Below are 24992 nucleotides of genomic sequence, written 5' to 3'. Positions count from 1 at the left end.
CGAAAATCCCTTAGCTTTGGTAACTAGTAACTGCCGATTATAAGAACTGGTGGGCGCGAGTAGTAGTATATGGATCCATAGGGCTTGATAACCCCGTCCGAGCTAGAGCACTAGCCTTTTAACGGACGTATGCTATTTGAGAAGCGTACACGTTGGTTTGCGTGTATTATTAAGATGATTATACAAAGGGTATAAATTATATATACGTTAAGTTTAGTTACCAGGGTGCTCAATTTTGTATAATATTTTGATAAACGTTTCTGGATGAAACAACTGAAATCTTGTGATCCACCTTTATGTACAGATTATGCAAAACATTAAAACTATGAACTCACCAACCTTTGTGTTGACACTTGTTAGCATGTTTATTCTCAGGTTCCCTAGAAGTCTTCCGCTGTTTGATTATATGTTAGACAAGCTATGTGCATGGAGTCTTACATGGCATATTTTTCAAGGAAACGTTGCATTCACCAAATCATCACTGTGTATCTTATTTTGACTGCATTGTCAACGGAAGTACTATTGTAAACTATTATTTAAGGTGATTGTCTATATGTAGAAATCATCAGCTGTCGAAAACCTTTGATTTAAATATTCATTTATGGTGTGCCTTTTCAAAAGAATGCAATGTTTACAAAACGTATCATATAGAGGTCAAATACCTCGCAATGAAATCGATGAATGACGTGTTCGTCCATATGAATTTGGAGCAATTGTCACAAATGGACACGCCAAACAATAATCAAATAGCACATACCGGAGTCCATGCAATAAGGCAATCTAAACTAAGCATACCGTACAATCGCTAATACATCAAGCTAACGATATCAACAATGTGAGTACACCAACGACGATATGTACCACGCCAAATAAGCCACACCCGGAGGGTTAGCTATAACACAACAATAAAACAATATACATATGTATAATAAAACATTATACCGCCCAAGGTTAACCCCTGACCCAATACCAAAATGAAGATTGGCCGAACTACACGAGCCTTAGTAAATCCACATCCACACGAGACTACTATCTTCAATATCAAAACAACATCGAGGTTGGCCGAACTACACGAGCCTTAGTGAATCCGCACCACACGAGACCACTACCTCAATAAGATGACCGAACTACACGCGTCATCGTGAATCCGAACTACACGAGACTCACTTCCTCGATAAGATGACCGAACTACACGTGTCATCGTGAATCTGCATCCACACGTGATTCACTCTCCACATCAAAACCCACGGTCACGGGACTATAAAATCCACCACATCGGGGTTATCCAATTCACATCTCAACATCAACCCTTCGCCATTGGGGTTATATAATCCACATCACAAACACATGTGATAACGTACACACAAGGTGTGCACCCCGCCAAAGGTGGTCAACCAAAACGCACAACCGTGCCAATTGGACCTATACGCAAGTCCATCAAATCCACCTATATGTGAAGTGAGCTCTATAACCGAGAACCACTTCACCCGACCCGCACCCATCCTACACATACATATGCACATAGGATATTAACACTCACCTTGTCGTCTTGATGAATGCAACCAAACAATTCCGCAACACGTCAATGGAGAGTACCTATTCCATTATCACAATACAAACAACACAATTAGGGTGGACTTACAAACCAACCCAAATTGACACTTAATGTAAATTCGACCCAAATGCACTTCCAAGCACAACCGCGCCCAAAGTAACCAATAATCACTAACACAAGTGAGAATGGTCCTAATACGCCAATTGAACCCAATCATAAGTGTTAAACACATATCTTGCCCAAATTGACACATAAACCCTAATTTTGACCCATTTCAAAATTAGTCAACCAAATACTCCCAAAAGGGTTCCAACACTTCCATAATCACTAAACCTAATGATTAAACTCAATATCAAAGCCTAGACATGGCCAAAACGTTAACCAACCCAAAAACCGCCAAGTGACAAGAATAACTAGTCACCATAAACCCACTTCATCATCTAAAAGAGTTTCACAACTAATCAAGCTCAAACCCTAACTTGAATATCAAATCTAATAAATGAAATTCGGAGTTTGAACTTACCAATACTATCACAACGTAGCTGTGAATGAGATGAACAACTTTAAAACCTGAGCTTTGGCGAGAATCCGACTCCTTCCTCTCCAAATGGAGCTCTCTCTCTCTAAAGCTCCTCCTCTCTCTAGGGTTTGAAGGTGAGAGTGTTTATGGGTGTAAAATGAGGATAAGATGATCAATGGGTCAGCTTTGAAGGCTTCAAACTGACCCCAAGTGAAATTACCAATTTACCCCTTTTAAAACAAAACTAACAGCTGGCCCGTCAGTTCTATTGGACGGCGTCCTAAATCTTGGACGACGTCCAACTCTTCTACACTGGACGGTGTCCCCAAACTTGGACGGCATCCCATACAAATGGAACAGGAATAGGGTTTTACACGACTCATGATCTTGAATTGGCGGCGGTGGTACATTTGTTGAAAATTTGGCGCCACTACTTGTATGGTGTCAAGTGTACGATTTATTCGGATCATAAGAGTTTGAAACATCTCTTTGATCAACGAGATTTAAATTATCGTCAACGTAGGCGGATGGATGTGGTTAAGGATTATGATTGTGAAATACTTTATCATCCGGGTAAGGCGAATGTGGTCGCGGATGTGTTAAGTAGAAAGAGTCAACATCCGGCGATACGAGTAGGAACGTTACGCATGATTATTACTAACGATTTTCTTGTAAAGCTTGGCGAGATTCAAATTGAAGCTTTTGTTAACAATAAACATGAAGAACGAATCGTGGGGCAAACGGAGTCCATTACCTTAGGCCCGCATGGTTTGTTGTCTTTTCAAGAAAGAGTGTGGGTGCCTAAGATGGGTGGCTACCGACAAGTGCTACTTGATGAAGCACATAAGTCAAAGTATTCCATTCATCTGGGTGCAACAAAGATGTACTATGATTTGAAGAAAGAGTATTGGTGGCCCGACATGAAACGTGATGTTGTTAAGTATGTTGAATAATGCGTCACGTATTTGCAAGTTAAAGCCGAGCACCAAAAGTCGTACGGTAAGCTACAACCATTGGAAGTCCCGAAATGGAAATGGGAGCACATTACCATGGACTTCATCACCAAATTACCAAAGACGGTGAGGACCCAATTTGATACGATTTGGGTGATAGTTGATAGGTTGACGAAGAGTGCTTTGTTTCTTCCCATTTGAGAAACAATATCATCAGAGACTTTATCTAAGTTGTTTATCAAGGAGGTGATATCGAGACATGGGGTTCCTATATCTATTGTTTCGGATCGAGATACTCGTTTCACGTCTCGGTTTAGGAATAAGTTTCATGAAGATATGGGTACTCAATTGAAAATGAGCACGGCGTATCATCCTCAAACGGATGGTCAAACCGAGCGTACGAATCAAACATTGGAGGATATGTTAAGGGTGTGTGTTAATGATTTCGGTGGTAGTTGGGATGAGCACTTACCATTGGTGGAATTCTCGTACAATAATAGTTACCACACTAGTATTGGAATGCCACCTTATGAGATGCTTTATGGGAATAGGTGTCGAACTCCTATTTGTTGGGGTGAAGTGGGTCAACGAGAAATCGGGAGTACCGATTTGGTTTTAGAGACTAATAGCAAGATCGAGATGATTCGGGCTCGACTTAAGGCGGTGCAAGATAGACAAAAATCTTATGCCGATAAAGAAAGGCAAACAATTGGGTTTTAAGAAGGTGACATGGTGATGCTTAAGGTTTCGCCATGGAAAGGTGTTATTTGGTTTCGAAAAAGAGGAAAGTTAGCTCCTCGATTTATTGGTCCTTTCAAGGTTTTGGCACATGTTGGTGAAGTTGCTTATAGACTAGAGTTACCCGAAGAGCTTGCGGGAATCCATAACACATTTCATGTTTCCCATCTTCGTAAGTGTCTTGTGGATGACTCGACTTGGGTGCCATTAGATGAGATTGCGTTGAATAATAAGTTAGAGTATGTCGAAGAGCCGATTGCAATCTTTGATGAGAAGGTTAAAATGTTGCGAAACAAAGAAGTTAGAACGTTCAAGGTGCAATGGCGACATCGAAAGGGTTCCGAGTTTACATGGGAATCCGAAGAGTTTATTTTGGTTTATCTTCCGGCTTGTCATGCGGCTTGGATCGCGAGGACGCGCTCCGATTCAAGTGGGGGAGAGTTGTAACATCCCATTTTCCCGTACATGTCTAAAGGTACTTATTTAATCGTTATTTCGCTTATAACTCGCTCGTTTATATGATAAATAAATTAAAGTGTTAGTTGTTGAGTAAATATATATATATATATATATATATATATATATATATATATATATATATATATATATATATATATATATATTTGAGAATGCATGCATGTATGAGTATATGCATGGGTTTTGGATGATGTTAAGTCATGTGAGGCTTAAAGACGAAGTTTAGACGTTTATAGGAAGCGTAAACAAGGTGTACAAGTTGTTTAAATCAATAGTTGGATTAAAGTTGTTAAACTGGTCAGACATAGGCATTCGCCGCGCCGCGGTGGTCCTAGTCGTGCCGCGACATTTAACATGAACCAAATTCAGGAGGGGATCAAAACAGCTCGATAAATCTGTGAAATGCCGCGCCGCGGAAAATTGGGTCGCGCCGCGACCATACGGGCAAACTGGTTCCTGTTTTAGTTTTTAAAATAAGCGGTCCAAGGGCAATTTTGTCCTTTTACGTGTAGATCTGATTAGGGCATTTAATCTCCACCACTTATCCATTTTATTTCATTTCTTTTCCATTTTCTTTCTCTAATTCCTCTCAAAACATAAAACCCATTTGATTTCAAAGTGAGATTTGAAGATTTGTAAATCAAACCTTGGAGCAAGAATTAAAGTTGTTCTCCTCGTTCGTAGCAACGAGTGGATAGTGTAGATAAGTCTTAATTCCGTATTTTGAATTTTAGTCAATTTATGGCTAGGGTTTGGCCATTTGAGTCTTGTAAGACCCATTTGGGGACTTAATGGGTGGATTTGGGTTAATATGATGCAAGAAAACCCAAATGGTGTTAGTCTAGGGTTTTGGTCATATGAATTTGAGGTTGTAAGTGTTAAATGGTGCTGTTAGTCACTATTACACTTGTAAATGATGAAAAATTTGTAAATGGGTTAAGATTGACCAAATTTGTAAGTTTAAGTGTTAAAATGGGTCAAATGGGTAATGTTGACCTAGTTTGGGCAAGACGGGTATGAAAATACCCTAGATGGTGTTAGTTGTGGATATTGGACTATAATCACTAGCTTTTAGTGATATATAATGAGTCATGGCCATTGATGGGCAGTTTTGGTGGATGAGAGTCATTTAATGCGTTTAGGTCATTAATTGCTTAAGAGTTAATTGTTAGTGGTTAATTCCACTAGATTGAATGTTAATTAAATGCATAATGTGATAGGTGCATTTCATTGAAGGTTGCGAGCTTGATTCCTAGTTCACCGAAGGTGATAAGGTGAGTGGATTAATTATATGCGTGCATATATAATGTATTTATTTGTGTGGCATGAGTTGTGATGTGTCGACGTGCTAAGACACCACTTCTCACATGAGAGTGAAGTGTCGACGTGTTAAGACGCCACTCGGGAGTGAAGCATCGACGTGTTAAGATGCCACTCCAAGAGATGTAACGAGTGAAGTGTCGACGTGTTAAGACACCATTCGGGGTGAAGTGTCGACGTGTTAAGACACCACCCGGGGTGAAGTATTGACATGTTAAGATGCCACCCGTGGGGTTAGTGTACGAAGTGTTAAGTGCACTAACGGTTGTTATGAACACCTATGGGAAATTCAAGTACCATTCCTTGTACGATTGGTTAACTATGGTTGTGTGTTGAATTGTAGCATATTATATTGTCCGAGTTATATGCTATCGTTATGCTAGCTTGTGTGGTCGAAAGTTTAGTTATTATACTTGTGATGGTATGATCTATTATATTGCTAGCATGTATGCGGTAAATGCGTAAGTGATTGCAAGTAAGTAGGTTGTATATGTAATCGTATAATTGTTGCACTCACTAAGCATTAGCTTACCCCTCTCGTTGTTTATCTTTTTAGATGCAGGTGCGGACAAGGGAAAGGGAGTCGTTGGATACTAGTTCCCCGTTTTGGATTATTGTTGAAGCTTTTGAAGTCGACCTAGCGTTTTGGGTAGTTTAGCCCCAAACTATGCTCGGGTGTAGTTTAGATTAAAACTATCATTTTTAGTGGGTTGAACTTGTATTATATTTGATTAATGGCCTTCGTGCCTTTGTAAACATTAAATTTGTGATATTGTCAAATGGGTTGTAAGTAACCGTTTAATTGGGCGCAAACGTTGAATTATTTTTATTTTTTTTACTCGTGTTAAATACGGGTTGGGTTGTTTCACATCTCGATGAACTTGATTCTTGGAAGTACCTTGGTCAACGTATCTGCTCGTTGCTCTTCTCCGCTTACATGTTCTACACAAATTGATCCATCTTCAATACGTTCCCGGATAAAATGATACTTTGTATCTATATGCTTGCTTCTCCCATGGAATACCAAATTCTTCATCAAATCTATTGCCGATCTGTTATCAATAAGGATCTTAACACGTTCTGCCTTCTGTCGTGTCAATTCAGCTAGCAAACTTCACAGGCACAACGCTTGACATGCCGCCATTTTTGCCGCAATAAACTCTGCCTCACAAGAGGAGAGTGCCATCGTCTTTTGTTTGCTTGAGTTCCATGAGATCAGGTTCCCTGAAAAATAGAAAACCATACCAGTGGTACCTTTGCGATCAATGATATCAACTCCATGGCTACTATTACTGTATCCGAGCAACTTCCCATCACCACCTCGTCGATACACCAACCCGTAATCAGTAGTTCCTTTGATGTATCTGACTATTTGCTTGAGTGCATTGAGATGACTTACTTTCAGAGACTCCATGAACCTACTAATTACTCCCACCGAGTAACTAATATCGGGTCTTGTGTTGACGAGATAGCTAAGACTTCCAATGAGTCGTCTATAATCTGTGGCATTTACATCCACACCATCCTCATCTTTTGTTAATTTGAGTTTTGCCTCCATTGGATATTTGCAAGGATTACATTCTGCCATTCCCGCACACTGAATGATCTTCTTCGCATACCCCGCATGACTAATAGTAATTGTTCCTTTGCTTTGGCACACTTCTATTCCAAGATAATACGAGAGCATTCCCAAGTCACTCATGTCGAACATTTTCATCATCTCCTTTTTGAATGTGCTGACAAGAGTTTCAGACGCACCAGTTACGATTAGATCATCGACATAAACTCCAACTATGAGCAAGTCTTTCGAGCTTTCTTTTACATAAACTGCTTGCTCATGAGCACAACGCGTAAAACCCGGATTTTTAACACTTGATCCAATCTCGCATTCCATGCTCGGGGCACTTGTCGAAGCCCATAGAGCGCCTTATGTAACTTATAAACTCGGTCTTCTCTTCCTGGAACAACAAACCCATCGGGTTGAAAAACATAGACCTCCTCCTGTATTTCGCCATTTAAAAATGCCGATTTGACATCTAAATGGTACACCTTCCATTCGTTAAAAGCTGCCAGGGCAAGAAGTAACCAGATTGTTTCGATACGTGCTACCAGTGTAAAAACTTCATCAAAATCCACTCCCTTTCTTTGCACATATCCTTTCGCCACAAGCCTCGCCTTGTGATTTATAATGTTACCCTTTGCATCCTTCTTTAATTTGAACACCCACTTTAATCCAATGGCTTTCTTTCCTTTCGGCAGTGAAACTAGCTCCAACGTTTAATTTTTGTTAATTGATTGTATCTCCTCCTTCATAGCTTCATTCCATGCTTTGTCTTTCTGGGCTTCAATAACCGAACTTGGTTCTTCGTATGCTAACATCAATTCATCATCGGATAAGCCTTCATCATCGGTATAATCTTGTAACCATCGAGGTGGTTGACGATTACGAGCAGGTGTGTGACTTCTATCTGATGATGTTGAGGCGCTAGGGCTGATGGAGCTGCTATTTGATGGTGTTGGGATGATTGGGTTACTTGAATTAAATATTGGGCTTTGTAAGCCCATCAGAGGCGATGACGGCCCACTACTGTTTTCTGAATTAACTGAACCAGGTTGTATTGGGCTCACTTATTGGACTGATTGAGTAAATGGAAATTTCACAATCTCTGGGTTCTCATTTATCCCATCGACCTCATCTTAATTCCAGGCCCATTTAGCATTTTCTTCGAATATCACATCCCTAGCCACACAGATTCTATTCGTAGCCAGGTTTAACAAACGGTACGCTTTGCTTCCTGCTTCCACTCCCAAGTGTACCATCTTGATGCTACGATCGCTGAACTTTGTTAGATGTTCTTTGGTTTTCTTTACGTATGCAACGCACCCAAAAACTCGTATGTGATTGAGTGTTGGTTTTCTGCCTTTCCATACCTCATATGGAGTCGTATTAGCTAACCCTTTTGTTGGAACCCTATTTAGAATGTACACCGAATGGCGTACTGCTTCACCCCAAAGTCTTTCAGGCACTTTCATTGTCTTTAGTATTGATCGAGTGGTCTCCATAACTGTACGATTACGCCTCTCTACAACCCCATTTTGTTGAGGTGTGTAGGGAGCCGTTAATTGGTGCTTAATACCTTCTTTGTAGCAATATTCTTCAAACTCATGAGACGTAAACTCACCTCCACGATCACTACGTAGCACGCCAATTTTGTGGCTACTTTTTGACTCAACTTCAGCCTTGAACTTCTTGAATGTTACAAAAGCTTCATCTTTCGTCTTTATCACATGAACCCACATATACCTGCTATAATCATCCACCATTAGCATAAAATATTGATTACCTGCTGATGTACATGGTGTGATGGGTCCGCATAGGTCCGTATGGATTAATTCTAACGGCTTCTTTGCCTTGTACAATGCTTCTTTCGAAAATGATTGTCTCGTTTGTTTGGCGATAATTCAACCTTCACATACTTGTGCCGGGTGGCAAATCTTTGGTAGCCCACGAACCAACTCTTTCTGACTCATGGATTCAATAACTCTAAAGTTTATATGCCCCAACCTACCCGTGCATCATTACTCAAACTAGTTAGCAAACATACTGGTGGTACCAAGTTTAACGACACCTTGTACAGTCTATTTGCTGTACGTTTTACCTTGATTACCAGCCTTCCACATTCATCATTCATTCTAAGTATATCATCCACCATTTCAACTTTATAATCGGTCTCAGTCATTTATCCAATACTGATAATATTGTTGTGTAAAGCAGGGATGAAATATACCTCATTGATAAGCATTTGCTCACCAGTCTTGCACGCTACCAAAATTGAACCTTTTCCAGCGATTTGAACCTTTGAATTATAGCCAAAACGTATCTCTCCCTTGACGTTTTCATCTAGTTCGGCGAAGTGGCTACGTGTCCCGGTCATGTGATTACTTGCACCGTTATCCAAGTACCACATACCCCCGTTGTTACTGTCATACCGATTTGGAACCATGTCTTCTTTTTCGCCAAAAATAGTGAGTAGTAGTGCTGGTTCATCATCTTGGGCCTGCGTTAGATTCACCTCTTCTCCTTTCTCTTTCGAACCTTTACATTCCGAAGCGTAATGCCCATAACTATTACATGCGAAACATTTTATATGTTTCTTATCTTTGTAACGATTGTTCCCATAATCACGAGATGAGCTTCTACCCCCACGTCCTCTTCCATTTCCTCGACCACGTCCTCCATTTCTACCGCCTCTTTCATTACCCGAAAATCCCCGACCTCATCCACTAGACTGACCACCGTTCCCGGAACTTTTGTGTGACATTTGAGTGTCACCTTTTGCGAGCAATAAACTATTTTCATTCCTCACATTCGTACTTCGAAGTTTCAACCGGTCCTCATACGCCTCGAGTCTACCAATTGCTTCTTCGAAAGGCATCTTATCAAGATCCGAGTATTGTTCCATGGATGCTATCAACTGTAAATATTTGTCGGGAACCGAGTCAAAGAGTTTCCTTACCAGCTTGCTGTCTTCTAGAGTTTCCCCTAGAGTGTTGTACTTCGATGCAATCCCGCTTAATTTTCCTGCGAAATCGTTAACAGTTTCATTCTCCTTCATCCTCAAGGCCTCGAATTCAGACTTCAATGTGTGGAGTCTTTCCTTTTGCACACGTTCTACCCCCAGATATCATATTTTAAACGCCTCCCAAATCTCTTTCGCCATCTTATTCTTGGCTACCTGTAGCAAAATGTCTTCGGGTATCGACTGAAATATGAAGGCTCTTGCTGTTTTGACTTTCTTCTCATCTACAACCACACCGTCTCGTAGTTCGATGGCTTCCCAAACCCCTTGGGCATCCATTATAGCCTCCATCCTTATCGCCCATGTAGTATAATTCGTAGCGGTCAACATCGGACATTGTAACGACACTCTGCCATTTTCTTTCGATACCAAGTTCGTTGATAAAGACATATCTTCAGTTCCATTTTTATATATTTTGGCATAAACCAGGTTTGCTCTTGATACCAAATGTTGGGGATAATACGAATGTATGACAAACAAAGACACTATTCTGTGAATTGTATTTGGGAATTTTCTGGTGCTTCTTTATTAACTGGAAGAAACAATTACATAAGGAAACAAAAAAGGAAAAATGCATACTTCAAATGTAAACCACTATGTCCTGTTTATAATGAAAAATAGTCCACTAACTGATCCATGATATCACGTACAACTAAGTCCATGATCTCCTTTATTCTTGGATAGCCGTTAATCCCATTTCACCTAGTCAAACTTGACCAAGTCAGAATTATACCTTAACACATTCAACATTTCAACAAACTACTTTACTGCTTCTACTTTTTAGCCAAGAAAAAAAATAAAATGAATCAGAAAGATCTTTTACACGTTGAATTGGAAGCGAAAAGAGTGTTGTTATTTCGATACTTCCAAATAACTCATAAAGATGTTGTGGAAATCACTGAACTCGATCCTTGACATAACGCCAATGGTTCCTTTCTTCAAACGAATTGTAGTCATGTAGATCTAACTATATTTTTTTATCTTCCTCAAATGGGAAACCAGAATTTAAAGATAAGTATGACTTACTCGATAAACAAATATTATATTTATAATTTATAATTAATAATAATTTAAAAACAAACTACTCAATAATTTTTAAATTGACAATGGTTTATTGTAAATTATATGAGTATTGAACAATTGAACCAATTAATTTATAATTATTTAGACATAATAACACATTTGAGACTTGATCATTAAGTAAGACTTATGGTTGAGACTTGATCATTAAGTAAGACTTATGATTATTTAGACATAAAATAACCATCAAGTCATTACCTGAGTGGTACAACTCCTATGTTGATTCTCGGCTCATGTCCTTGAAATGATATGGTAAAATTTAACTTGGGTGACTCTCTAGGCGCACATATTGTTTGAGTTGCTTAAAATACCAATTGAACTACATAGGTAATTACTAGTGAAATGAGCCGTGGAATCACGGGTTTACTTAAAACGAAACTGTTTAATGATATGTTTTAGGTATTAAGTGAACGTAAATGCTAAAGTCGTTTAGTTTAATGACCCGTGGAACCACAGATTTCGACTAAGAAACTTGTCGTTGTTTTTACAAATATATTGATATATTGGTCAGAATAAGTGAACTACATTTATTCTCCCACGACCTTCTTCCAATTTTCATCACAATTACTATTTTTCTTGTCATAATAGCATACATTACAATATTTTATTGAGACGTGTATTTCGTATACATATGTAACATAATTAATCACGTAAAAGAACCCATATTTGAATAATAATAATATAATAATAATAAAGTTAATAATAATATAATAATAATAAAGTTTGCTTTAAACTTGAGTATTTATATTATTAATAATAATTATTAGTAATAACAAATGCTTCTAAATTTTTTTTTAAATTAAAAATATAATTATTATATAAATGTTGTACAATATGCTTCAAAGTCTGTACATATGTTCATGAGGTGTTTTGTAAAAGATTTTACAATTCGTTTTAAAGTTTATACATATGGTCATGTGGTGTTTTATCATAAGGTTGTACATAGTGCTTCAAATATTGTACATATGGTCATGAAGGTGTTTTATCGTAAGGTTGCACATAATGCTTCAAATATTGTATACATGGTCATGTGTGTTTTATCATAAGGTTGTACATAACGTTTCATATATTATACAATGAACATGTTTATATTTTTATTAGATATAATTAATTATTTTAATGACATCATAATGAGAGATTTTTTTTTTTTGAATTTTTTTTAAGCTTGAATAATATTATTTATAACATCATCATTTTAATAATTTATATTTTATTATATATATATATATATATATATATATATATATATATATATATATATATATATATATATATATATATATATATATATATAGATAATTAGATCTAATTTTATTATATATATATATATATGATACTATAGATAATTAGATCTAATTTAATTATAAAAATAATTATGTTTGTGACATCACCTACATTCTCTCACAATTTTTTTTTTATTTTTTTATTTTTGATTTTTTTATAAAAAGAAAAAAGGATAATTATTGCATCATCATTTTAAAATTTTAATATAACTTATAGATAGATTCTAAACAATTGATATACTAAGATAATAAAATTGAAAAAACTTAGGAATATGGCTATGCTATAACAACTTTTTCATAAAAAGAAAAAAGATGAAAAAGGCAAAAGATAAGATAAAAACAATTATGGTCGTGAACAGTGTTCGCCAGCCAATAAGATTGCTACTTTCAGTCTTTCACTCCTTTTTTTTTTTTAAAGTTTGGGATCACCCAGTGTGACTAAACCACTCACGCGATCATCTCTCGCAGTTGTATAACACGTCCCAAACTGCTGTACTAGAGGAAATTCGGACCAATCCGAGGACATGACCGGTAAAACCCCCCTCCCCGCTACCCTGCAACGCGATGTGCGAAACGCGACCTTGGGTGGATTTCAAGATAAAGAGAATATCCCTATGTGCAATGTTGACACACCGAAGAATCGAACTGCTAACCTCTAACAAAGAGGTATAGACCATTACCACTAGACCAACGATAAGGATGGGCTACTTTCACTCTTGTTAATAGTAGATAGTATAATATAATATAATTTCAAGCTAACAAAATTACTCATACACTTGTACTAACTTCAGAAAGCCAACTTATATAAAAGACTGATAAGCCATAAGCTTTTATTTTTGTACAAACCAATCTTTTCTATAACAAAACACACCATACTAAAATGTGTATAATTAGTTAACTCGTAGATACAATGGCATATAGTAAGAAACATTTGGATCTGAATCCCATACAGAAAATGCACTCGAACATCTCATCCAAGTTTTCGACATCTCAGGAAAATGTCTGTCGATAACATCTTTCAGACTTTCTGTCTTGGTAATCAACTCTAGTCCTTTCTCCGTGTACGTTTTTGAGTTAAAATTTGTTGTAAAGAAACGATCCGCTTCAAGTCTCCTACATTAATCACGGTTAACCATAATTTAGACAAAAAAAATTCGCGTAAAAACATGGTCACTAACCATTAACAGGACAAAGATTGTCACCTAGACGCAATTAGCACGAAGATGAAGAAAGCAGTTTCACTAATCGCAAAACCTTTTATTTTCTTCTCAGCGTGTATTCCCACGAGTAAATCGAGCTTCTCAATGTCATCTCCATATACTTCACAAAGCGCTTTCAGTACATCTTCATCGTCCGTCAAATCTTCCCACTTGCTAATAGGAATCATTAACAAGTTCCTCCTAAACTCATTGTATCGAGGAACCTTTCGTTCTCTGTCTCTATAAACTGTTCATATTTGTCAAAATGTTAATCTAAGATCTTAGAATAAAAGTTTAGAAGTATATAATATGATCATTGATATACGGTCATTTTAGGCCAACATTCTAAGTCTATCAACCGTTTTCCATATCAGTGTCTCGGGTTCGAATCTTGTGGTGGTCAGAGAAGGAAGGGCTAAAAATAGACACAAAGTAATCCAGTTGTGCCATGTAGTATGGGGTCGAAATACTCGCTCTTCTGAGCAACCCGAACATTGAAAACCCTTAAAGGAGCGGTTGTTTTCCATATCACAAGATAGCCCAGAGGTTAGGGCCCAACAGAGGTCGCATGTTCGAATCTTGTGATGGCCATAAAAAAGTTGGAAACGATCACAGAGTAATGCAAATCAACCGCGTACATTAGAGTATGGGTTAGGAAAATGCGTCCTCCCTGGTAACCCGAACAGTGAAAAACCTTATGAATGATCAACTGTTTTCCATATTAATGAAAGAAAAACGTACTTTCAATTGAAGCCATGTCTACTGGATCCGCCCTTTCTTCCCCATCGATATCATGAGCAACAAGGTTTCTCATCCACGATGGATAGTTCCACAATGTGACAGCTCCACAAGCTTGATGACCCATGGAGACCAACATTTTCTCCATACCAATTTTAGACAATCTTTTTTCTCCTCCTTTTCCAATCATATCCTTCATACTCACCCTACACAAAACATTTACCATTATATTTAATAATTTAATCGAAAAAATAAAATGATCATATGTGTATGCATATATAAAACCGAAAGATATATAGTACTCTTCTTGAATTGGTGGAGTGAGATTGCATTTTGAAGCTAACGAATCGATGTCTCGAAGAACTATTTTGTCTGGCAGCATTGTATGCAGTCTATACACGCTTACAAACTCCTCCGTCAACGAATAGGGAACACCATGATCTTGTGGTCTTTTGAGACCAATTAGTCCACTCAATTCTGCTCCAAATATATTCCCAAACATATTTTTCACCTTTTTACCTAAAAGACCATACCTGCAATCAACATTGCATCATCACTTTTCTTTAAAACATGGCTAAAGATTATATTTTACTCAAGCACATTTGAATCAACTACTAAGTTTACTCAAGTTCTGCATTTGTAAATTATTGTTCATGAAATGTTACCAGTTGAGTCTCATCGCTGCTAAAAGAGTATCAGTTCTTAATAATTCAACCGTCCAATCAATAGTGTGTATCTTAGCAATAATCGCTGAAGTTATTAATCTTGCATGCTGATACAACTTCTCATCATCAAATTCTGGATAATTCTCCTGTAGACGATTTCGTAAATAGATAAGCAAAAAAGTTATGTCATACTTTAAAATTCAGAACTGCAAGTTATAGCTTAAAAGCATTCATTAGATGTGGTATTCAATTGGTTAAATTAACTAATGCTGATGATGAACTTACTTTAAGCATATCACAAATAGCATTATGCTCTTTGACAAATAAAGCTTGCAAGAGGGAAAAACCCGCCCAACAATTTCGTACGTCTCCTGATATAGGAATCCCTTTCTCATCGTGTTCTAAAAGCCCGTCACTCGAAATTTTTAACTTTCCGTCTTTATAAGTTCTTACCTTCCCCATGCCTACTTCATTATTTCCATAGATAACACTTCCATCCCTGTTCATTTTAATTAGGTATGCAAAATATGATTTAAGACATTTAGAAAATCAAACTTTGTCAATGTAACTAGTCTGATGAGGTACTAATATCAACTTACCACCATGGTGTCCTCGAATTAAGAAAACCGCTCTTTGTTTGAAGTGATCCTGTAGAAACCTCTTTGCTTCTGTAAAATTTGAAAGATTTCAATGGACATTTTCCTGCAACTTCAGCAGGAGCTACAATTTCAACCTGATATCATCATCATATATAACACCATCAAACGCAAACAATAACGATGTTGGACTAATTAATCCAATTTTTTCAACCACTATGTGCACTATAATAACAAGACTTAAGAGGGCCGGATATTGAGGCGTGCAAGGTGCATAGTAGCACATGGCCTAATATCCGATTGGGCCCAAAAAAAGATAGCCTAACATTACAAACCTAGGTCCATTGAGAAATTACGTGTTTTACCAACCGTATTTTGATTGATGCTATTAATGACATTTTTTTAGTATTATTGAACTGATTATAATTATATGAAAAACGTTCGAATATAAAATGCCTACTCTTATTTATCGAATACGGCCTATAAAATTGACAGAAAATAAAAGGGATTCAAAGTTTAACCTGATGAGTGTCTTCCATATGATCAATCCAATCATGAATCATGAATTGTAACCAAGAGCAAGCTATCATGTTGAATTGTTTCCCACATTCAACAAATTTCCTTCTTTCGAGTAGTTTTGTGGCTACCACTGATGGATGAGGATCCAACAACTTCACATTTGTAACATACAAGTCACTACTTCAATATAATCTTGAATAAATATCAAAATATAACATTATGTCTTAAGTGAATAGCAATGAATATGGATCTTACCCCAAACTTGGTAGTAGACGGAGGCATATTACGGCCGAAAAATGTTCCTTGACTACCTACAACATCATCTGTAGGATGATTGCATTTGCCATCGGGCGTTCGATGAGGATACTGTTGAACATCATAATTCGAGCCACTCATGGTTCCTATATGCAGCAGATTGTATTTCTGATGCAAATGCCTTCTTAAAGCCAAATAACCTAGCCCCATTATCACTGGTAACCGATACCATAACCTACATTTGTCCACCATATGCACAATCTACACAGTATCATATTCTTATTAGTTTTCATAATGTGCTTAACAAATTTATTTACTTAGTTTACATTGAATGTGTGAACTACAAGCTCATTATTTGGGTTACATAAACAGTGTTTTTTCTTTCTTCACTACTGACTCTCTTTCGAAATTTAGAGGCCAGAGGCATATGCGCCTCAAAAAGTTAAAAATAGCTACAAAGAATTTTTTATTTTATTTAAAAAAAATTAGAATTTTTTGCCCCTCTCACATACTAGTAAATTAGTAGTACAGTAAAAGAAATATTTTTTCTACTCATATATATTATTCTAGTCTCGCCCTGACAATAAACATACAAAATGTTTGATTGTGTACAGGTTTATCAGGAAAACTAATATTACTATTTACTATTAATATATGATAAATGAATGAATAATGATTAATTAAATTTTATAGCCAATTTATTAAAATGAATTTCAAAAAGTAAATAGAGAGAGATTATCGGTTCTGATAAAATAATACTCCGTATTCAACCTTATATTTTTGCGAAAAAACAAAAATGTAGAAATAAGTTTTCTATTCATATGCCACGCATGCCCATTCCATGAATGGTTTGACTCTCAGTCATAATTCATTAGCTAATAAATAAAATTTTGATAAACAAGCTAACTTCATAAACAACAACAAATTTATGTCAAAAGTAGTAAATAAAATCCCAATTATTTTACGACTAGTATATACTAAATAATTAAATCTACTCAAATATTCATATTCATAGAATCATAAGTCAAAAATTATGTTCTTGAGTTTTTCTTATGCTAAATGAAAGAAACGCAAATATAGAGAAAAAGAAATTAGATAATTAAGGAGACTAACATAAAAGATGATTTTGTCCAATAACGCCATCTTCGCAAAGAGAGGTTGAAGATGAGGATGAATGGAGAAGAAAGAAGAGAGGTTGATCGTCATGGTGAGAAGCAATTCGAAATTTGATGTTTTTGGGATTTTAGATTATTTAAATGCATATGTGTTTTTATGTGCATGTAACATACAAATATTAAATTGTATTGTGTTTGATCTTCGTAATTATTATGTTTAAAGCTTAAGTGTTTATTTTATTATTACGGGTGGGGTTTCGATATTATCTACAACTTGGTTTTTCTGGCTACGATTCAATTAATCTTCTTACTTTAATGAGTGGATGTGAATGTGAATGTGATTTTTTTTTTCTTTTTTTATTTATTGTATTTAATAAAATTCAATTATTCATGCTATGTATTACTATTAATTATAATGCTATATATTTAAAAATATTGCTTTTCGTTTTAAAACTTCTTATTTTGGTAAAGAACCAAACATGTTTTATCTGATATATCACGCATTTATACGATTATGGAAATCTAACAATTTTACACGCATCGAATGCTAATTTATTTGACATTGCATGTAACAAGCTATTTTGGATGTGTTATGTGACATATAATATAAGTAAGAAAGATAAGATACTGGGATGAGATCTACACGTATGTTATGTGACATATAATGTAATAATATAAATAGTCCTAACAAACTTGAGTTATCAACAAAATATAAAACATGTGTTACGTGACATATAATATTACCTTTTTTAATTTTCTGAAAGGCGTGACATGTAATGTACTCCGTAACTAATACTCATAGTCATAACTTCTGTAGAACGTGTAGTCTTCTGATGAAAAAAATACGAGTATAACACATGCATAGAAGTTATATAAGAACTTATGCTGTTACACCGGATTGGTAAAGTGACTGACAAAGCAAGAACAAACTTGTCTTACCAACAAAACTCCATATAAATTTTCTCAAGTTGTAGCTGGCACTAAAAACCAACGTTTCAAAATTCGGTATTTAGAGAATAATCGATGAGGACTTTGAAACGATAAAACGAGTAAATGATAATTTGAAGATTAATCGGAGATTAATCGAATATACTTTTTATATATTTAAATAATAACAATAACAAAATCCAATCCCACAAAAGTGGGGTATAGGAGATGTAAGATGTAGACAATCATTTCCCTATTCGCAAATAAAGAGAACTCATTTCTTCACTCAGAGCGAAACACCCAAAAGTAGAGAAAGTCCTCTCTCTCAGTGTTCTATGAATAGATAGATTGCTTCCGAATGAACATCCGACTAATAAGTAGGTTAAAAAGAAAAGAAAGAGTGTGAGACGTCATGAAAATAGTAGAATCAAACTTTCATGGGGTTCAAAACCTGTATGAAGTTCAATTTATGCTCTAAGCGACAGTCAAGTAGCCAATAAATTGATGCTTGGGGAGATGCGGGCAAGTCCTAACTAACTTATTGTTTCCACTGCTTGAAGTGATTGCTACGACCACGAAGAAACGACAAATCCCAACTACAAATATATAAGAGCCATAACTGCTAAGAGCATTACATCCAGCGTAAGCATCTGGATTGTCAGGAATGCGACGTGGCATACCCGAGAGCCCTAAGAAATGCATGGGAAAGAAGGTCGGATTAACCCCGAAAAAAGTGATCCAAAAATGGATTTGACCTAAAGTTTCAGGATATGTTGCAGAAATGAATGGATCAGAAGGGGGCTGGATTCTCTATTTCCGAGCCGGGCGGGAGGTGAAGACCATAAGAGAAGATTGCCCTCCCGGTAAGGAAGAGGGGAAAAGGCGCTGTCATCTATGTCGACCAGTTTCCCGAGGCGTTGGAAATCCAGGCCGGCTATTTAGCCCTTCGTTTCGACAAAGCCCACCTATCCAGGTAACCTCAACCGTGAACCACGAACTACACTTAGAGACAACCTAAGAAGAAACAGAGTATCACCCAGTTTTCATAAGCATAAGAAGCAAAAACTAGAAGAATAAACAAGAGATAACACGCATATAAAGAGGATTCTTAACCGTTCGCGAAGAGAAGATAGTTGTTAGGAAGGATGAAAAGCCAACCATAGCAGAACGCAATCAAAGCTTTTGTCCTTAGTGTAAGCGTCGTTGCTCGGAAACACCCAGTGCTGACCACACTGAGAGACACGAAAGTGCAGGTAACGCCAGTTGGCGAAGTGGCGTTAAGCATCCGAGTGTTGACTCGATTAATAGAGCCATATTATACATTTATATAATAAAAAAAAATTATAATTTTGATCTATGAATATAAATTAAACGAACATAAAGTTTAACATAATTGTCTGAAATCGATAATTTTGTTAAAAAAACTCTAAAATTTTAATTTAAATTCATGATTAAAAGTTGACCAGTTTTGGTTTAAACCGACTTTGATTAACAAATCTAATTTTGATCCATGAATATAAATTAAAATAATTTTAACAAGTCAGAGCTGAATGTTTTTAAAAAGGAATATTTCGGGGGATTAATCCTAATCAGGAATTAGACCATATAGTTTGATAATTCTATAGTGAATTTGCTCATGTAACAAGACTTTAGGAAAGTTTTTCCATGAATTTTTTTTACCTTTTGTCATTTAAATTTATATATTTAATATTTATATTTATATATATTAAAAGATTATTCGAATTAGTTAAAACTATGTAATATTATTTGTCAAAATTAGCTAAAATTTCAAAAGTCCTCACAAATACTTAATTTAAGGCGACATTATTTTCCGTCATTTTTTAAGCGTCAGGTCAAACGATAAAGATTTTAGTATCCAACACTATTATATTGAACACTATTATATTGATATGTTAATAAATTTTCACTCAACTTTCAAATTATACTTACCACATTACTCAAAATCTTCTCACAACACTCAATACAACTATTAGTTCACAGTAATTGAACTATGAAGACCAGACTCTCAATTAAACAATAAATAAGAATTGTTAGTGCTAGAATTGGGAGAACACGATAATGAAATATAAAATTGATAATGTTGATCGTGCAAAGATACACGTTCAAAGCAAACCATACGACCCTATTTATATAGATAAACACCAAATCTAAAGATTTGGTTTCCAAAACAACTTAGCTATAAATAAGGTAAAGATAAACTTAAAAACTAAACTAATATGCAAATAACTCTAAAGTTAATCTTCTGGAGATAAAACCGAATTAAAACAAATCTTCTTAATCTTTAAACATATCTCCAGAATATTCCTTAGCTTTAGCATCAAGAAATCTCAAACCGTTGACTTCAGTAAACATCAGAGTCTGCAACTTCAGACTCTAAATCTCCAGACTCTAGCATGCTTTTGACTCATCAGATTTTCATTTTCCCAACAATCTCCCCCTATCTGATGATGTCAAAACAACCTGTACACCTAATTAACCGCCTTAGCATACTCCTTTTCGATAAGCTTACACTTGTTCTTCATGTGAGGAATTTTCTTCAACATGGTTAGCTTGCTATACAAGTGATTCAACAATTGAACTCTAAAAGGAAAAGTTTGCTCTGTCTCACATCTGGATAATAAACTGATCAACATCTCAATACCAGCCCCTTCAAACTGATCAACCCTAATCAACATCCTTTGATTTCCATTTGTCTTAAACATCAAACCATCCAAATACTTGAAATGTCCCGTTCATATTGATTATAAACGTTCCATATTAATTGATTTCGTTGCGAGGTTTTGATCTCTATATGAGACGTTTTTCAAAGACTGCATTCATTTTTAAAACAACCATAACCTTTATTTTACCAATAAAGGTTTTAAAAACATTACGTAGATTATCAAATAAGGATAATCTAAAATATAATATTTACACACGACCATTACATAATGGTTTACAATAGAAATATATTACATCGACATATGTTTCTTGAATGCAGTTTTTACACAATATCATACAAACATGGACTCCAAATCTTGTCCTTATTTTAGTATGCAACAGCGGAAGCTCTTAGTATTCACCTGAGAATAAACATGCTTTAAACGTCAACAAAAATGTTGGTGAGTTATAGGTTTAACCTATATATATATCAAATCGTAACAATAGACCACAAGATTTCATATTTCAATACACATCCCATACATAGAGATAAAAATCATTCATATGGTGAACACCTGGTAACCGACATTAACAAGATGCATATATAAGAATATCCCCATCATTCCGGGACACCCTTCGGATATGATATAAATTTCGAAGTACTAAAGCATCCGGTACTTTGGATGGGGTTTGTTAGGCCCAATAGATCTATCTTTATGATTCGCGTCAATTAGGGTGTCTGTTCCCTAATTCTTAGATTACCAGACTTAATAAAAAGGGGCATATTCGATTTCGATAATTCAACCATAGAATGTAGTTTCACGTACTTGTGTCTATTTTGTAAATCATTTATAAAACCTGCATGTATTCTCATCCCAAAAATATTAGATTTTAAAAGTGGGACTATAACTCACTTTCACAGATATTTCCTTCCTTGGAAATAAGACTTGGCCACGGATCGATTCACGAACCTATACAAATATGTACATATATATCAAAGTATGATCAAAATATAATTACAACCATTTTTATTATGTTTTAAAGATTTGAGTGTATTAAGTCAGCTGTCCTCGTTAGTAACCTACAACTAGTTGTCCACAGTTAGATGTACAGAAATAAATAGATATATATTATCTTGAATCAATCCACGACCCAGTGTATACACGTCTCAGGCTAGATCACAACTCAAAGTATATATATTTTTGGAATCAACCTCAACCCTATATAGCTAACTCCAACATTACTGCATATAGAGTGTCTATGGTTGTTCCAAAATAATATATATACATGGGTCGATATGATATGTCAAAACATTTGCATATGTGTCTATGGTATCCCAAGATTACATAATATATTAGAATACATGTATAATACAATATAAGTTAGCTAGGATATGATTTGTATAGATTTGTTAAACATTTCCCGTAGCTAAAAAGATCAAAAATATCCAATCTTGTTTTACCCATAACTTCTTCATTTTAAATCCGTTTTGAGTGAATCAAATTGCTATGGTTTCATATTGAACTCTAATTTAAGAATCCAAACAGAAAAAGTATAGGTTTATAGTCGGAAATTTAAGTTACATGTCAATTACTAAAGAGGTAGTCATTTCCGTCGAAAGAACGACATCTTGATGACCATTTTGAAAAACATACTTTCACTTTGAGTTTAACCAAGATTTTTGGATATAGTTTCATGTTCATATGAAAAATCATTTTCCCAGAAGAACAACTTTTAAATTAAAGTTTATCATAGTTTTTAATTATCCAAACCAAAACAGCCCCTGGTTTCACTACGACGGCGTATATCCGATTTTATGGTGTTCATCGTGTTTCCAGGTTTTAAATCATTAAGTTAGCATATCATATAGATATAGAACATGTGTTTAGTTGATTTTAAAAGGAAAGTTTGAAGGATTAACTTTTGTTTGTGAACAAGTTTAGAATTAACTAAACTATGTTCTAGTGATTACAAGTTTAAACCTTCGAATAAGATAGCTTTATATGTATGAATCGAATGATGTTATGAACATCATTACTACCTCAATTTTTCTGGATAAAACTATTGGAAATGAGAAAAATGGATCTAGCTTCAAAGGATCGTTGAATGGCTTGAAAGTTCTTGAAGCAGAATCATGACACGAAAACAGTTCAAGTAAGATTTTCACTCGAAATAAGATTGTTATAGTTGTAGAAATTGAATCAAAGTTTGAATATGAATATTACCTTGAATTAGAAAGATAACCTACTGTAAATAAAAAAGGTTCCTTGATCTTAGATGATTACTTGGAATGGATTAGAAAGCTTGGAAGTAAACTTGCAAACTTGGTAGTATTCTTGATTTTTATGAAACTATACTTATGGAATTTATGAAGAACACTTAGAACTTGAAGATGGAACTTGAAAGAGATCAATTAAATGAAGAAAATTGAAGAATTAAAGTGTTTGTAGGTGTTTTTGGTCGTTGGTATATGGATTAGATATAAAGGATATGTAATTTTGTTTTCATGTAAATAAGTCATGAATGATTACTAATATTTTTGTAATTTTATGAGATATTTCATGCTAGTTGCCAAATGATGGTTCCCACATGTGTTAGGTGACTCACATGGGCTGCTAAGAGCTTATCATTGGAGTGTATATACCAATAGTACATACATCTAAAAGCTGTATATTGTACGAGTACGAATACGGGTGCATACGAGTAGAATTGTTGATGAAACTGAACGAGGATGTAATTGTAAACATTTTTGTTAAGTAGAAGTACTTTGATATGTGTCTTGAAGTCTTTCAAAAGTGTAAGAATACATATCAAAATACAACATGTATATACATTCTAATGGAGTCGTTAAGTCTTCGTTAGTCGTTACATGTAAGTGTTGTTTTGAAACCTTTAAGTTAACGATCTCAATTAATGTTGTTAACCCAATGTTTATTATATCAAATGAGATGTTAAATTATTATATTATCATGATATTATGATGTATGAATATCTCTTAATATGATATATACATTAAAATATCGTTACAACGATAATCGTTACATATAAGTCTCGTTTCGTAATTCTTGAGTTAGTAGTCTTGTTTTTACATATGTAGTTCATTGTTAACACACTTAATGATATATTTATACATCATTTTATCATGTTAAATATAGTGTATCAATATCTTAATATGATACATATGTATTTAGTAGACGTTATCATAACGATAATCGTTATATATATCATTTCGAGTTTCTTAACTTAGTAATCTCATTTATTATGTATATCACACATTGTTAATATATTTAGTGAGATACTTACTCATCATAATCTTATGTCAACCATATATATATGTCCATATATACCACAACATGTAGTTTTTACAATTTTGTAACGTTCGTGAATGGCCGGTCAACTTGGGTGATCAATTGTCTATATGAAACTTATTTCATTTAATCAAGTCTTAACAAGTTTGATTGCTTAACATGTTGGAAACATTTAGTCATGTAAATATCAATCTCAAATAATATATATAAACATGGAAAAGTTCGGGTCACTACAGTACCTACCCGTTAAATAAATTTCGTCCCGAAATTTTAAGCTGTTGAAGGTGTTGACGAATCTTCTGGAAATAGATGCGGGTATTTCTTCTTCATCTGATCTTCACGCTCCCAGGTGAACTCGGGTCCTCTACGAGCATTCCATTGAACCTTAACAATCGGTATCTTGTTTTGCTTAAGTCTCTTAACCTCACGATCCATTATTTCGACGAGTTCTTCAATGAATTGAAGTTTTTCATTGATTTGGATTTCGTCCAACGGAATAGTGA

At 35.2% G+C, this 24992-nt stretch overlaps 2 protein-coding genes across 4 annotated transcripts; both read right to left on the bottom strand.

The window, feature by feature from the left end:
- Window positions 1-6677: 6677 nt before the first annotated feature.
- On the bottom strand, window positions 6678-7457 carry LOC139842538 (uncharacterized mitochondrial protein AtMg00810-like). The gene has a single exon (XM_071832668.1). The coding sequence runs from the start codon at window positions 7455-7457 to the stop codon at window positions 6678-6680; it is 780 nt and encodes a 259-aa protein (XP_071688769.1).
- A 5831-nt stretch (window positions 7458-13288) lies between these two features.
- Window positions 13289-17779, bottom strand: LOC139844935 (alpha-dioxygenase 2). Of its 3 annotated transcripts, none has more exons than XM_071835153.1 (10): window positions 17592-17778; window positions 16479-16739; window positions 16226-16375; window positions 15708-15841; window positions 15394-15607; window positions 15109-15254; window positions 14746-14976; window positions 14447-14649; window positions 13709-13952; window positions 13289-13619 (listed from the first exon to the last, which is right to left on the bottom strand). In XM_071835153.1, the coding sequence occupies exons 1-10, from the start codon at window positions 17682-17684 to the stop codon at window positions 13397-13399; spliced, it is 1899 nt and encodes a 632-aa protein (XP_071691254.1). In that variant the 5' UTR covers window positions 17685-17778; the 3' UTR covers window positions 13289-13396. The 3 variants fall into 3 exon arrangements, with proteins under 3 accessions (XP_071691254.1, XP_071691256.1, XP_071691255.1); XM_071835154.1 differs by having other exon boundaries at window positions 13482-13619; window positions 13685-13952; window positions 17592-17779; XM_071835155.1 differs by lacking the exon at window positions 17592-17778 and having other exon boundaries at window positions 16226-16400; window positions 16479-16604.
- Between the last annotated feature and the right edge of the window lie 7213 nt (window positions 17780-24992).

This window comes from Rutidosis leptorrhynchoides, chromosome 4 (genome assembly GCF_046630445.1).
Source record: "Rutidosis leptorrhynchoides isolate AG116_Rl617_1_P2 chromosome 4, CSIRO_AGI_Rlap_v1, whole genome shotgun sequence".
Taxonomy (NCBI): Eukaryota; Viridiplantae; Streptophyta; class Magnoliopsida; order Asterales; family Asteraceae; genus Rutidosis; species Rutidosis leptorrhynchoides.
The sequence above is the reverse complement of the archived record's forward strand: the minus strand, read 5'-3'. Positions and strand labels throughout refer to the sequence as shown.

Bases quoted from the DNA above. Each gene is read 5' to 3' on its own strand.
- LOC139842538 (XM_071832668.1), bottom strand. From the start codon at position 7,457: ATGGAATGCGAGATTGGATCAAGTGTTAAAAATCCGGGTTTTACGCGT.
- LOC139844935 (XM_071835153.1), bottom strand. From the start codon at position 17,684: ATGACGATCAACCTCTCTTCTTTCTTCTCCATTCATCCTCATCTTCAA. The intron at 16,740-17,591 runs GTTAGTCTCCTT...GATACTGTGTAG, and splicing joins TGGACAAAATCATCTTTTAT to ATTGTGCATATGGTGGACAA. The intron at 13,953-14,446 runs GTACGTTTTTCT...AAATATGAACAG, and splicing joins AGACATGGCTTCAATTGAAA to TTTATAGAGACAGAGAACGA.